This window comes from Podarcis tiliguerta (assembly GCF_965153285.1).
Source record: "Podarcis tiliguerta genome assembly, chromosome: 9".
In the NCBI taxonomy this organism is placed as follows: Eukaryota; Metazoa; Chordata; class Lepidosauria; order Squamata; family Lacertidae; genus Podarcis; species Podarcis tiliguerta.
This window is the reverse complement of record NC_139542.1, coordinates 69971403-69986739: the sequence shown is the minus strand read 5'-3', so window position 1 is coordinate 69986739 and position 15337 is coordinate 69971403. Positions and strand designations below refer to the sequence as shown.

General features: G+C 45.5%; 1 protein-coding gene across 2 annotated transcripts in view; it reads left to right on the top strand.

The window, feature by feature from the left end:
• The window catches only part of IREB2 (iron responsive element binding protein 2), a 42079-nt gene extending 28080 nt beyond the window's left edge, over positions 1–13999 (top strand). For both annotated transcript variants that reach the window (XM_083398875.1, XM_083398876.1), the window contains 12 exons: positions 3393–3509; positions 4047–4206; positions 5616–5751; positions 6651–6735; positions 7258–7414; positions 7822–7946; positions 8816–8920; positions 9509–9651; positions 10527–10674; positions 10779–10901; positions 11539–11724; positions 13572–13999. In XM_083398875.1, the coding sequence (XP_083255001.1) occupies positions 3393–3509; positions 4047–4206; positions 5616–5751; positions 6651–6735; positions 7258–7414; positions 7822–7946; positions 8816–8920; positions 9509–9651; positions 10527–10674; positions 10779–10901; positions 11539–11724; positions 13572–13682 (1596 nt within the window). In that variant the 3' untranslated portion in view covers positions 13683–13999. The remainder of the gene's footprint in view (positions 1–3392; positions 3510–4046; positions 4207–5615; positions 5752–6650; positions 6736–7257; positions 7415–7821; positions 7947–8815; positions 8921–9508; positions 9652–10526; positions 10675–10778; positions 10902–11538; positions 11725–13571) is intronic.
• Positions 14000–15337: the final 1338 nt, after the last annotated feature.

Genomic DNA, 15337 nt, shown 5'->3' with positions numbered 1-15337 from the left:
CTCCCTCGTGGGTCTCCTCCGATTCTGAGAATATCAGGATGTCGTCCAGGAAGCAGACGCATTTCTTGTAGAGGAGACCCGCCAGTACGTGATGCATGAAGGCTTGAAAACAGTGAGAGCCATTTTGTAATCCAAAGGGCATAACTCTGTATTCATAGGTGCCCAGGGGCGTGAACATGGCAGTCTTCCACTCGTCGCCCTCCCGTATGCGGATCAAGTTGTGTGCCCCTCGCAGATCCAACTTTGTGAAAACGCGTCCTTTCCTCACCGTTGCCAGCAGGTCGTCTATTTTGGGCATGGGAAAGGCCGTGGGCTTGGTTCTGGAATTTAAAATTCTGAAGTCTACCACAAGTCTTTTTTGGGGCGTGTCCTTCATCTTCACAAAGAATACAGGACTGCCCCCCACTGCCTTCGACTCCCGGATGAAACCGCGCTTCAAGTTGAGGTCTATGAACTCCCTGAGTTCCTGCATCTCGTCTTCAGACATGGAATACAGTTTCCCTGTTGGCAGCGTCGCCCCAGGCAGGAGGTCAATCTTGCAGTCATAGGGCCGGTGGGGAGGCAGCTTGTCCGCTTCTTTCTCGCAGAAAACCTCCAAAAACGCTGCATACTTGAGTGGCACTGCTTGCAGCGTTCCTAATTGTAGCTGCGGGTCATCTTCTCCCCCTTCCTGGTCAGACAGAATGCAGTTTTCCGCACAGTAGGAGGAGCCGAAGGTCAGTTGGCGCTGGTACCACGCCAGCGCTGGACTGTGCCTGTGCAGCCAACTCATGCCCAATACTACAGGCGTGTCTGACAGGTGAGTGACATTGAAGCTGATGACTTCTCGGTGATTGCCAATTTGCATCACCATGGGAGGCGTTTGGTGCACCACTTGCCCCCCCAGCAATTCCCTGCCATCCACCGTGACCACCTGCAAAGGCAGCGTGGCCGGCAGTAGTGCTACTTTGTGCTTTTGAATGAAATCCAGTCCTATAAAGTCCGCGTTACTCCCAGAGTCAATGGTAATTGGCACTTCCATAGTGAGTCCATTGGGCAGTTGAAGCAACGCTGTAAGCTGCACCACTGGCTTGGGTGGGAGGGGGTCTGTGGGCTGCAAAATCTCTGGGGATTGCTTCACTGACTTGTCTGGCTGGACCCCAGTGCTTCTTCCTCCAGCCAGACTCTGCCGTCTCCCTGCAGTGGTTCTCCCTGGTAAGCTGGGTTTGATACTGTTGCAGAGGCTGCAGTGTGCTTATGGAGCCTCTGGGGACACTCTTTCGCCATGTGCTGGGCACTGTCACAGATGTAGCACTTCCTGTTCCCTCTAGGAAGCTTCGCTTTGGCTGCTCCCGGTGGTAAGGCTCTGGTAGCTGACTGAGCCCTGGCACCTCCAATCTCCATCGGTTCTTCCCCCCCTCCTTGGGGGGGTGTGGATTGCGCACGCGCTGCATCTTTGGGAAAAAGGGGAGGTGCTTTCGCTGGTGTACGTCCCCAACGCCCTTCGTCTCTGTTCCATGGACGTTCTTCCAAACGCACGCCGATTTCCAGCGCCCTCTGAACCACTTGTTGAGTGGTCTTAGGTCTCTCTCCCCTTGCAATCTCATCTTTCACATTTGCATTCAAGCCTTCCCAGAAAAGGTCTCTGACTGGAGCAGAATTCTTCTCCCACCGCAGCGCGTGGACTAATGCAAAAAAGCGGGCATGATACTGCCTTACACTGGCTTTGCCTTGTTTGAGACCATGTATGTCTCTTCTGGCAATATCGATGTCTATCTTCGATAAAAAACATGCATCCATCGCTTTAATGAACGCATCCGCATCTTGGAGCGCCGGATCATTATCTCTCCATAAATTTCTCAGCCACGCTTTGGCTTCCCCATGCAAATGGGATAGGATAAACCCCACTTTTTCTCTTTCATCTCTAAAGTCCTTTTCCAGCAGATTCAGCGCAAAGAGCAAGTCTGCTCGGAAATTAGGGTACTGTGGTAAACTCCCGTCAAAATGGGATACCAGATTGCCTCCCCTTTTCCCCAGCCCTATGCCCTCTGGTTTGGGTCCCGGTTGCCCTTGTCTAGTGAGCATGTCCAACCTGGCTTGGAGATCCTTGCAGACTGTATCCATTTCCTCTTCCCTTTTTCTGGAGGCACGCACCTCTGCGTTGAGTTGAACCACAGCATTTCGCAGGTCTGTCCATTCCTGTTCTGTAGTCATCTTGTCTGATTCTTGTGAGCTCGCAAAGCACCACTTCTCTCCCCTCGCTACGTAGACTCACGTTGCGAGGTTCTTGGTGGAAAATCTTTCAGGAGATGGAGCTTACTGTCAGGGCTGGCTCCTGGTCCCAGCTCACAGAGGACCAACGCTGGCTGGTATTTATGTACAAAAGTCTTTATTGAAGTACAGTTTCCATTTCCACGCCGCAGCGCTCCAGCTCTACGTCTAGACTTTAGACCGGCGAAGCTCCATCTGAGTCCCCGCCCCCTGTACACCAGTTTAAGACTCTAGCTTTACTCCACCTCTTCTTTCTCCTCTGGGTCCTGCTGCCCTCCGGGGCCCCTGTCTCCCTGGATTCCTCTGAGGCTGATGATGACCCCCCTGACTCCTCCCTCTCTCTTCGGCGGGCTTTAGGACCTGGCTCTCTTCCCGGGCTGCCCACTGTGCCTCCCTCCTGTACATTTGAACTTGGCGCGCGCGCGCGTTTAACTTTCCTGATGACCGTTTCCTCACTCCCCGACGGAGGTGTGGTCAATCCTGCCTCATGTTCTCCCGCTGGCAGCGCTCCACCTGATCCCGATGCCTGGGACTCCTCCCCCCTACTGCACTCTGGGGGGGACGTGGGCCCTGATTTCCAACTGCTACTCTCTGAGTCCCCTCTGCCCCCTTCTTCCCGAGGTGTCCCCCTGGGCACTCCCCTTGCCCTGACCATGGGAGCTCCTTTCTGTGAATCGTCCGATTCACTGGAAAGACTCAGAGACCTCGGATCGCTGTCATCGCTGACATTTCCTTCGGACTCCTCCCCTTCACTCTCCATTTCCTCCTTATCCTGTGCCTCTGCTCCTGAACCCCTGACACTTAGTAATTTTTTTTATTGGCATTTTGGATTACTGCTGTTCAGTAAATGGCCTTTGTAAAACTGCTAATTTAGGGTGTCTTTCAAAAAAATTAAAATCGCACAATAATATGTTGCTTCAATAAGTTGTTTTCCGTCTTTTGCTAGAAAGAAAAGTTGATAATTTCAGCTTGTCTGCAAAATGTTCCTTACATAAATTGCCAAAGCCTGATTTGTAGAAAAAAAAACTTGCAAAATTGTCCAGGTGTCTACAAATTTTGGCTAGCTTATATTGAAAGCCTATGCAGCAGTGCAGTGATGTATACTGTGCAATAATTTATTAACAAATGTTCTACTCCATCAGGTTATATGCATAAATCTGGGTTCTATAATGCCCTATGTAAGTGGTCCCAAAAGGGCACAGGACAGAGTGGCTGTTACGAATATGAAGAGTGATTTCCAGGCCTGCTTAAATGAAAAGGTATGTGCAGTTGAAATGAAAAACTACTGTTAGGGTTTCTATGTTTTTTAATTATATAGTCTCTGTTCTGTGGGAAAGAGGCCTGCTTCTCTCACTGTCACAGCATTTTGTAAAACAAAAATTAATATCTTTCCTGTCAGTCGTGATGTTTGAAAATCAAAGGGCACATCTAGATTGCATGTCTTCTCATGCTCCCAGCTGGGCACTGTAATATGCAAACATGAGTGCAGAACCCTTGTCTCTTTCACTGGTTGCGGTGCTACTTTGTGGAAAACCAAACATTTGTCTTGGTCTGCACGAAACCATTAGGAATGGGAGGGTACAGATTGAGGTATTCCATGCAGATTTTGCAATCAGAATTAATAAAATAGTTTGTGTTAGTTCCCCCAATTTATTGGAGATGTTGCCACTGGATTTTGGCTTCCTGGCTGCCAAGGCTATACACCAACACAGGATTCTAGTGTCCCCTCTCTTGCTTAAAAGCAGCTTTGAATTTGTTGTGTAATTGATTTTGCAATGTCTGTTTTGATTCCCTAGGCTGGCTTTAAAGGCTTTCAGATTCCAGCTGAAAGGCAAAGGGATGTGGTTCCTGTGGAGTATGAAGGAAATGAGTACAAGCTGGCTCATGGATCAGTCGTCATTGCTGCAGTAATCAGCTGTACAAACAACTGCAACCCCTCTGTAATGCTAGGAGCAGGTATACTCTGCCTGGTTTCGGTTTTCTTCTCTATCTATTGCCAAGTTAACCAAACCGCCATCCTATAAATGTCTATAGAAGGCGGACAGAGGAGTTTGTGGCAGTGTAGCTTAACCAGAAGCTTGAAAAGTGTGGAGGTGCCTTTTAGTTAGAATACCATTAAATTTGGATAGCTGAAATTGTACTGGGATTGTGTTTTTTTGTTGAACAGTGTGTCTTTAAAATGCTTCACAGATTGTGCAGTATCTGGTGCAACACGGCAGCTTTTTCACAGTTCCCAGTGTTCTGCAACTGACAGTAGTAGCTGCTCTTTTTAAAAAAATGTATTTTATTATTTATTGTGTTTAAAGTTCTGTTCGTTACCTGTGAAAAAGTGGTGGTAGTTCTTGAAGTCATGCCTGCAGTGCTACAACAGCAGTGTCCTGGGCCAGCTTCCGGCATGAGAGCAGCATTGCTAATGGTGACCGTGTGCCAGTGAAGCTGTGATTTTGGTCTTGCCTTAATATAAACAAGTGGTCAACCTGCTGGCTCATAGGATTGAACTCTCTGGGGATTTATGCAAAAGCATAAATGTTAGAATTTCGTCTTTCTGAAATTGCTTATCAAAAGAGGATGAAGGTCATAATCCGCTACGCCCCATCAAAATGAATGGAGGCTATGCTGCACCAGGGCTTGATATTGCCGCTTATGAAGTTAATATGATATCTAGAGCTGTCATACATAGAATCATAGAATTGTAGAGTTGGAAGGGACCCCATGGGTCATCTAGTCCAACCCTCTGCAATGCAGGAATCCCAGCTGAAGAATCCCTGACAGATAGCCATCCAACCTCTGCTTAAAAACCTCCAGTGACCGAGAGTCATACATTGGTCCATCTACCCTGAACTGTTAATCCTAACTGGCAACTGTTCAGGGACTTGGGCAGAGATTTCTTCTGGGTTGTGGACAAAAAATTCTTCAACACATACCGTATTTTTCACTCTATAAGACGCACCTTCACTCTATAAGACGCACCTTTTCCCTCCTAAGAAGTAAGAGGGAATGTGTGTGCGTCTTATGGAGCAAATGCAGGCTGCGCAGCTATCCCTGAAACCAGAACTTCATGGATAGCCGTGCAAAGACTCTTCAACGAGATTTGATTCAGAATATTTTTTTTATTGTTTTCCTCCTCTAAAAACTGGGTGCTTTTTATACAGCGAAAAATACAGTAGCTGGAGACTTTTTTTTTTTAGGGATATTGCAGGGTTTGTGCCTGAGACCCTTCTGCATATACATAATCTGTTCTAAACTAAAGAGTAAACTTGTCTCCAACAGTACTACCTGTTGTGGTAATTTATCTATAGGCAACATAACTTTGCCTCTTAGAATTTTTGTACCGTTATTTCACTGCTGCTTTCATCCTTCCCTAGGTCTGTTGGCCAAAAAAGCCATTGAAGCTGGTCTGACTGTTAAACCGTACATAAGAACCAGCTTATCGCCTGGCAGCGGAATGGTCACGCACTATCTCACTTCCAGTGGTGTATTGCCATACCTCAATAAACTTGGGTACTAACTTCTTTGCTCTCATATGTAGAAGTTTTAAAGACTCTGTGATCTTCTGTGTAGAGACTTAAAATGCATGCTTAAAGTGACATGGTCAAATCCAAAAGAAGTAACACAGTAACATGCAAACATCATATAGCTTCTGAATTAGTGTGTTGCTTGCAGACCCATTGGCATTTGATTCATTTTTAAAGTTTCTGCGGCTCATGGTTTTTAGCCACATCACATCTGACCAGCTCAGCATTCAGAAGCTAAATAATTGCTATAAGGCATATGTTAAGCATTGCTGTATTTATACTCATGGTCTTTTTTTATTTAAAAACCCCCACAGATCATAATTTACTGGGGGGGGGGCATGCTTATTTATTGAAAATTTGGTCAAGCACACAGGAACATGGGAAGCCGCATTATAAGCGGTCAACCTATTTGTCTTATCAGAGAAACATTCCTGGTCTAGAGAGAGTCCATCTAGTCCAGCAGCTCTTAAGGATCTCAAGACATGGGGCTGGATCCCACTAAGGTCTTGTCAGAGTAGACCTACTGAAATTAATAGATGTGACAAACCCAGCTTCATTAACTTATGTGAGTCTACTCCAAGTAGAACATAGTGGGATGCAATACAGAGGTCTTTTTCCACCTGCTGCCCTTACTTTTTAAAAACTGGATGTGCCAGGGGTTGAATCGGTAACCTTTTTCATGACCTCCCATTTTCCCACTGGCAGAAAGGATTTCAGTATGTTAGGTAGAGAGTCTTGAGGCCCTGGCATGCAGCAGCTCTCTTCAATTGGTCCCATAACGTGCAGGGGAACTTCAAAGATTTCACTGCAGTGCAAAGGTGAACGAAAAAGTAGGTTGCACTAATGAAACACTGACATTTTCTTAAAATCCTGGTTTTGCTCTAGATTTGAGGTCGTTGGCTATGGATGTTCCACATGTGTTGGGAATACCGCTCCTTTGCCAGAAACCATTCAGAATGCAATTGTGCAGGTAATGTTTTAACAACTGTAGCATAATGGACTTTGTTCCTGTTGACCAGTTGGGAAAAATAAAAGGTCCGGACTTTGCCCTGCTGACTGTTTAGGCTGGAGGGTGAGATCTTCTGTGAAGTGTGTAGAGCTAGGAAAGTATTCCCTATTATGGCCCTTTTGCACTTAAGTATTTTCTGCCTGTCTGTCTGTCCCATACGGTTATGAAAACACTCTTGGAGTATATATCTTTATGCGCTAGGAAATTTAATACCAGTATTGGAGTTCCATTCTAGTCCCAACTACATCTGGAGGGCGGGAAGTTACCCAGCCCTGGTTTAAAGGCAAATTCTGTAGTTTGAGTGTTGAGGAACAATATGAGGTTAGGAATATGAGAAGAGAATAATCATTCTTGCCACTAAGAGGGTATCCTTCATCAAGGGTTTCCCCTCAGCTTTTCCTTTATAGCTACGTGTAAACACTCACAGAACTTCAAGCAACCATGACAATGAAGTTGAGAAATCTAATATTTTCTTCCTTTCAGGGTGACTTGGTTGCTTGTGGAGTTTTGTCTGGAAATAAAAACTTCGAAGGCCGTCTCTGCAGCTGCATCTGTGCCAATTACCTTGCTTCCCCGCCTCTAGTTGTGGCTTATGCTATAGCAGGAACTGTGAATATTGATTTCCAGACTGAGCCATTAGGTAACTATCCCTCTCCTTCCAGCTCCTATTTCATCCAGGACTTGGCTTGTTCCTGTAATGCTCTCAGGGCATTTAACTTGCTCCAAGAGCAACGCTTACCTTTCTTGCGCTGTTTGAAGCCTCACCTAGTGTATGACGCATTATGGCCTAGATTCCGCTACGCCATAAAATAACCTACCTATGTTTTCTAACAAAGCAACCAAGTTGATCGTTGTGAACCAGTTCAGCAATTTTCTCTTCTGCAAAAGTGATTTGCTTTCAGGTGAGCTAAGGGGAATGTTGTGTGTCATAGAGCGAATCATGTGCAGCTAAGAAAGCTCTCGGGTGTTCGTAATGCTTTTAAGACGGGTAGAAATGGCGGAGGAGTAATTTCTGCTATTATCACCATGATCAAAATTTCTTTGTAGGGGTCGGTCCTGATGGCAAAAGAATCTTCTTGCATGATATTTGGCCCACTCGAGAAGAACTTCAGCAAGTGGAAGAAGAGTTCGTAATATCATCCATGTTTAAAGAGCTGAAGGGGAAAATGGAGGTAGTTTGGCATTGTTATTAATCAGCGATAGGGATCCTCAGGGCCAAGCACTGTCTCTGCCGGAGGCTTTGCTCCTTCTCTGGCCACACCCCCTGCGCTCCAAGCCCTCGGGCGCTTTTGCCTGCCTAGCAGGTGCCCTGGACCTGTAATAATGCCGCTCGCCTGTCTGGAGAGAGGTGTGTGTATGGGAAACCTATTCCTTTTTTTTGCATGGCTGGAATGTCCCCTCCTGTAGACAAGGTAACAGTCACATACATGGATCTGCCCACTTTTGTCTCTGGTCCCTCAGGTCACTTGCATTTCCATGAGGGAGTGTGGCCCTTGGGGTGAAAAAGGTGTCCTACCCCTGTTCTGACTCAGCAAGGCTCAAATGAAATGCTTTTTCCTGTGCATCACTCGGTGTGTCATGTTCCTAGCGGGGAATGTAGTATGTAAATTTTAAAATGAAATTATGCATACTGGTTCAAACATCTTTGTTAGCCTTTTGCACTTCTGTATGCCAGATCTATAGCAAACATAAAAAGCAAGAGCATAAACAGCCAGATGTCCTGATTGATTTACTGTGTTTATAACCTGCCTCTAAGGATCTCAGACAGTCTCCTTCATTCTCACTGTATTATCCTTGCAACAACCCTTTGAAGTAGGTTAGGCTGAGATACAAATAAATTAGGCAGGATACAAATAAATTATTATTATTAACAGCAAATTTTTTTTGGAAGGCTGAGTTAACAAGAGTTATCAGTTACAAAGAAATGAAATGTTGATGTGGCATTTTGTTGGGGCGTTTCCACTATGTTATATTCAGTAACTGGCATTTTGGGTACAAGACAGGAGGAGATGATCAGAAGTTTATATTTCCTGCTTTGCAGAAAGGAAATAAGCGGTGGAATTCTCTAGAAGCGCCTGAATCAGTCTTATTTACGTGGGATTGGAAGTCTACTTACATCCGATGTCCTTCCTTTTTTGATAAGCTTGTAAGTATGGTAACACCAAGTCTGTATGTTTGAGGTGTTCTAGGTATTGTAGGAAAGGGAACTTAATAAGTGAGGGGAGTGTTTCTGCCTACAATTTAAGATGTCAACATTGTTCTACTGTCCTTCTCAATGGAAAGGATCTCTTATAACACTACAACTAGGTTCAGGACAGTCAAAAGGAAGTCCTTCTTCAAATACCACAACATTAATTTATGGAATTTGCTGCCACAATATGGGACAGCCACTTCCTTAGAAAGATTAAAGAAGAATGGCCATATTCTTGGGTGGCTACTAGTCTTAATGGCTAAATGGCACCTCCGTGTTCAGAAACAGTGTGCCTTAGAATATGAGAAGCTAGAGGGCACCTGCTTGCTTGTTGATTTTTCAGAAACATCAGTTTTGCCTTTGTGGGAAGCTGGTCCTTTGCTAGATGGTCTCCTTTTGCAGGGCTGTGCACATGTTCTTGCTTTCATACTTGGAACACCTTTACCTTTTGACATTAGCTCCATTTTGTGCCTTTTGGGTGTGTTTTCGACTAACCAGGAGAGGGGGTGTATTCATCTACTTTTGTGTCCATTCATCTGGCAGACCAAAGACCCTCTTCCACCCCAGTGTATTGAAAATGCGCACGTCTTGTTGTATTTGGGGGATTCGGTCACGACAGATCACATCTCACCTGCAGGAAGCATTGCGAGGGGCAGCGCTGCTGCCAGATACTTAACCAACAAGGGGTAAGAAACTTCAGAGGAGCTGTGAGGGAAAGAAACTGAAGGATTCAGCTGGTCCTCACAAATTGCTTTACTGTGGTGGTTGCTGCTTGGCCAGATGAACAGTGTGTGCCATAGCTAAAGTAGGTTGCTAAGCAGGATTAACTGAATTTCTTTCAGGCTTATAGTCAGAATTTTCTGCATAATCTGTCCTGTTTTTACTGGACCCTACTCATAGCGAAAAGGAACGTGGGTGGCACTGTGGGTTAATTCTAGGGGGACACAGGTGGCGCTGTGGTCTAAACCACAGAGCCTAGGGCTTGCCGATCGGAAGGTCGGTGGTTCGAATCCCCGCGATGGGGTGAGCTCCCGTTGCTTGGTCCCTGCTCCTGCCAACCTAGCAGTTTGAAAGCACGTCAAAGTGCAAGTAGATAAATAGGTACCACTCTGGCAGGAAGGTAAACGGTGTTTCTGTACGCTACTCTGGTTCGCCATAAGCGGCTTAGTCATGCTGGCCACATGACCCGGAAGCTGTACGCCGGCTCCCTCGGCCAATAAAGCGAGGTGAGCACCCCAACCCCAGAGTCAGCCACAACTGGATCTAATTGTCAGGGGTCCCTTTACCTTTATTCATAGCGAACCTTCTGCTTAGTTCAGTGTCATCTGCAAAGCTTTATGTATTAGGCTGCAGGTCCCTGCAGGGTTAACAGGTAGTCAGAATGCCTTAAGTGCCTGCTATCCATTTAAAACTGACACACATGAAATAAAACTTTGACCTGTATTCCTAGGGTTCCGCACCTGACTATGGCACAGGAAAACTTCCCTAAGGGATGTTTGTGAGCAAAGTCCACTTTTCAGGTTGCACGTTTATACTGAGCATGCTCTGCTGTCTCTCGTAGCCTCACGCCCCGTGAATTCAATTCCTATGGTGCTCGGCGGGGAAACGATGCAGTGATGACAAGAGGCACCTTTGCAAACATAAAACTTTTCAATAAATTCATTGGGAAACCTGCTCCTAAAACAATTCACTTTCCAACTGGACAGACGGTGAGGACATATTTGTTCAAAGCTATGGGGGGCTGCTGCATATTAGAAATGTCCCCATGTCCTTTCCCCCCATCTATTTCTCTCTCTTGCTCTCTCCCCTGCAGCTAGATGTATTTGATGCAGCTGAGTTGTATCGCAAAGAGAATATCCCTCTGATAATCTTAGCAGGCAAGAAGTATGGACTGGGGAGCTCGAGAGACTGGGCCGCAAAAGGACCTTTTTTACTGGTATGTTTCCATTGTGTTAACTTCGAAGTAACAAGGAGCCTCGGTGTTTTATTACTTCAGGCTGCTTGACAGGATTTTGCTTGCCTGTTTTTCATAGAGCTTAAAGCAGGCCATTTTTTGCCTTCTGAAAATGCATGAACCAGTTTTTTCACTGAGCTGTAAAGAGTCCCTGTTTGTGGTTTTGACCATTAAATTCACAAACCGGGACCAGTTTAGAGATAATGTACATCTGAATCAACGATTTTACATAGTTGCTTCTTGCTTATCGACCAGAAATCCTGGTAAACGAGACCTAACTTGAGGTTTTATTTCAGTAGGAATAACAGATCTAGGACTCCTAACTCCCATAAGTCCCTGGCTAGTATGGCCACTGGTTAGGGCTAGTAAGAGTTGTGACCCCTCAGGATAATGCTGGACTACAGTTTTACTATCCCTGCTGGACAGTAGTAGCTAGTTAACATTGTTACTACCCTCATGACTCTTGGCTAGCATTCCAGGCCACCTTCCAATAAACTAGATTTCTCTGTCTTGAGATTTTCTCCACGTTTTGTGTTAACAGAAGGGTTGAACGCTTGTATGAAGATGACTTTTATTATTGTTCAGATGGTATCTAAGCCAGATACAACTCTTTCTACAGGGTGTGAAAGCAGTTATTGCTGAAAGCTATGAGAAGATCCATAAAAGTCATTTGATTGGAATGGGCATTGCTCCGCTCCAGTTCCTCCCCGAGGAAAACGCAACGTTTTGGGGCCTGACAGGCAAAGAACAGTTTTCAATCTCATTTCCTCATGAGTTATCCCCTGGAATCTCCCTAGATGTAAAGGTAACTCAGACTCACTTCTGAATGCAAGTGTTAGTAATAGAAGAGATTTACATTTTCCTTGAAGCGCAAATGTGATGGTCTGTCCTCTGTTGTAAGCTGCTAATAACACAGTTTTATGGTATCCACACCATTTCATATAAGGTGGAAGTATAAAGTAAGTTGGGACGCGGGTGGCGCTGTAGGTAAAAGCCTCAGCGCCTAGGGCTTGCCGATCGAAAGGTCGGCGGTTCGAATCTCCGCAGCGGGGTGCGCTCCCGTTGTTCGGTCCCAGCGCCTGCCAACCTAGCAGTTCGAAAGCACCCCTGGGTGCAAGTAGATAAATAGGGACCGCTTACAAGCAGGAAGGTAAACGGCGTTTCCGTGTGTGGCTCTGGCTCGCCAGAGCAGCGATGTCACGCTGGCCACGTGACCCGGAAGTGTCTGCAGACAGTGCTGGCCCCCCGCCTCTTGTGTGAGATGGGCGCACAACCCTAGAGTCTGTCAAGACTGGCCCGTACGGGCAGGGGTACCTTTACCTTTTATAAGGTAAGTTGATATGATCTGTGTTGGGGGGGCTCTCCTTTTGAGTGAGAAGTCAGCACCAGAGTTGGCCTTTAGACCAGGGATGGGGTCCCTGTGGCCCTCCAGATGTTGTTGGACAGGCCTTCAGACCTAACTGGCATAGCCAGAGATGAGGGCTGATGGGAGTTGTGGGCTAGCAACACATGGAAGACCGCGGTTTCCCCACCCCTGTAGAGACTTAGAGAAATAAGGTACAAATATAGGTACAAATACAGTGTACAAATACAGTGGTACCTCGGGTTACATACGCTTCAGGTTACAGACTCCGCTAACCCAGAAATAGTACCTGGGGTTAAGAACTTTGCTTCAGGATGAGAACAGAAATCGTGCTCAGGCGGCGCAGCAGCGGGAGGCCCCATTAGCTAAAGTGGTGCTTCAGGTTAAGAACAGTTTCAGGTTAAGAACGGACCTCCAGAACAAATTAAGTTCTTAACCCGAGGTACCACTGTATATGCAAAGCAAGCTGTGCTAAGCGTCTCAGTGTCCTGAAAGGTGCTCAGATAAAGGGAAGACTTACGTCAAGGTCATTTGAATGGTGCAAAAACATAATTGGGAGCGATCTTGTCTGAATTCATAAAGAGACATATTTTCAAACACATGCAGGGCTACACAGAGGCTCATAGCACAGGCAACTATCTTAAGGCAAAAATTTTTTTGAGTGCAGCAAAGTGAGGGGCAGGGGCAGAGATCTGACTCACTAGGTATCCAGTGGGTCTGCTATGGGTAGGATTTAGTTGAACACGCCTCGGTTGCACAAGTGCCCCAGAGACTGAGCAGGAGCTGTGCAGTTGCCCTGTGCTCTTGTGCAGCTCCCTTCCAGTGAAGCTGACCTACATAATTATTGTGGGGTGGTATCCAATTAGTTATGATAAGCTTACATCCATTGATTTCAGTGGGTCTGCTCAGAGTATGACTTGTGTATCTGCCACAGTTATTTCCTTACAGAGGGGTTGTTGTTTTTCTTTCATAACTTATGGGAAAAGGAGAAACACTTAGAATCAGAGCTGTGAAGAGCATAGGAGTCCCAAATTGCTGCTTAGGGGCAGATCTGCATGCTCAGTCCCAGATCCCCAACATTACAGACTTTGCTGGTATTTTTATTAAGTCATTAACTTCCACAAGCAATAAAACTAGCTTAGTTTAAAGCAAGACTTGAGGGTCTCGGGATTTTTGTTTCTGCAATATGCTGTAGCTATTACAGAATATCCTACTATGGAGATGTTAGGAAATGACACAGTCCTAATATATTTTTTTTGCTTTTGCCTCTCATTCCTGTCTCTTTAAAGACAAACACAGGGAAAGTATTTCATGTGGTTGCCGCATTTGACAGTGACATGGACATAACGTTATACAAACATGGTGGCATTCTGAACTACATGGTCCGAAGGCTGTTGTAGAGGCCTGCTCACACCTTGGGGGACTATGCATCAATGGGCCAACCCCGCAATGGCTTGCACAGGCCTCACTCCATCGATGGAACTGCGTACAGTCCTGCTGCACTCTGAAATTTCGTCCATGGATGTAAAAGATTGTGAATTGTTGTAGTGACTGCAGCAAGATCCGCCTGGATTTTAAAAAATAATACTCGAATGGTGCTATTGACATTGCTTAAAAAATTGACGTGTGTGTTGTGAAAGAGAGCTGTAAGTATGGGGACGGGCGGGAGGGGGTTGTCTTAGACCATTTTGTAAATAAAGTGACATGAAACCTGAAACTGAATTGTGTTGAAGATTTTAAGCCAGAAGTCTGTCTGTCGTTGAGCCCCACCCCAGTTTTGGCACCTTCAGCTTCCTTATTGCTGTCTGTTGGTTTGAGGGCAGCACATGGTTTGGCTTGATGAGGATGGGTAGTTTCCTTTTAATTAAGGTTTCCATAAAATCAAAAGCAAAAGTCAGCGTGAAGGCCACAAGTTACAAACTTGAAGAGGATTTTACCTAAGAGTATACGCGTTCTATGGCCTGGTTCACACAACCATGGCATAGCAAGAGCATGCTTAGCACGTCATACAGACCAGATGTACGTGAGGAGGCTGGGGAGTGTTTCCTTGGAAGGACACTGAGCTGAAGGCAAAACACCGCTATTGGAGAGCTGGTTTTTGCAGACACACAGGGCGCTGCAATCTTAACACAAAACTAGGTGAATTTTTGACAAGGTTTAGTACAGATGTTTACGGGGTTGGCCTCACCTCCCCTTTTGCTGAAGCAGCAGCAATCTCTTTTCCCCATTTACCTTTTGAAATTAATTGATCTAGAGACGCAGGGGCAAAACTAGACTTTTATTTCACCCAGGTCAAAGATTTAGTTTGGCAGGCCCCCCCATTTCTGTACGTGTACACACACACACACACACACACACACACACACAGAGGCTGAGAGCTTCAATGGCATTCCTCTGGAGACTTCACCTGGGGCAAAAAAACAGGCTAATGCCCCCCCCCCCCCCAGCTACGACCCTGAGAGAAGCAACCTGGGCTACCAATCGCTGAGAAACTGAGCTGCAACAATGGGTTTCAATTAATAATTTTTAATAATTTTCATTTATAACAATCCAATAAAAGCCACATTAATACAATACCAAATTATAATACAATTAAACAATTATTAATACAATTATTATACAATTATTAAACAATTTTGAATGACTTCCTGGGTTCTGGATTTGAGGGAATGATGTTCTTATTTTGTCCTCCAATACTCTCAGTCCAAATACAGCAGTTCCGATCTTGACCCTTTATTTTAGCAGCCACTGATCTGTTTGCTTTCATTTGTATTTAACTGTTCCATATCCATTAGTTTTGCAAGGGGAGTTTTATCCTGTAAATTTGTGTGAAATGTTTGTTTTTCATTCATCTTTACTCTTCATGTTCTATTCCATCCTCAGCATTTCCCTTCACTTGCGCTTTCTGCACTCAAGGACTGCAATTTTCACTGCATCACACGCCATTTTGCTTATCCAAGACAAAGAGAGGTCTGGTGTCTCGCTATAGCCCCGGGCAGATATCCAGAATTATCTTCTTTGATCCCTCTCCCATCCGTTAACAAGCCGGTATCTC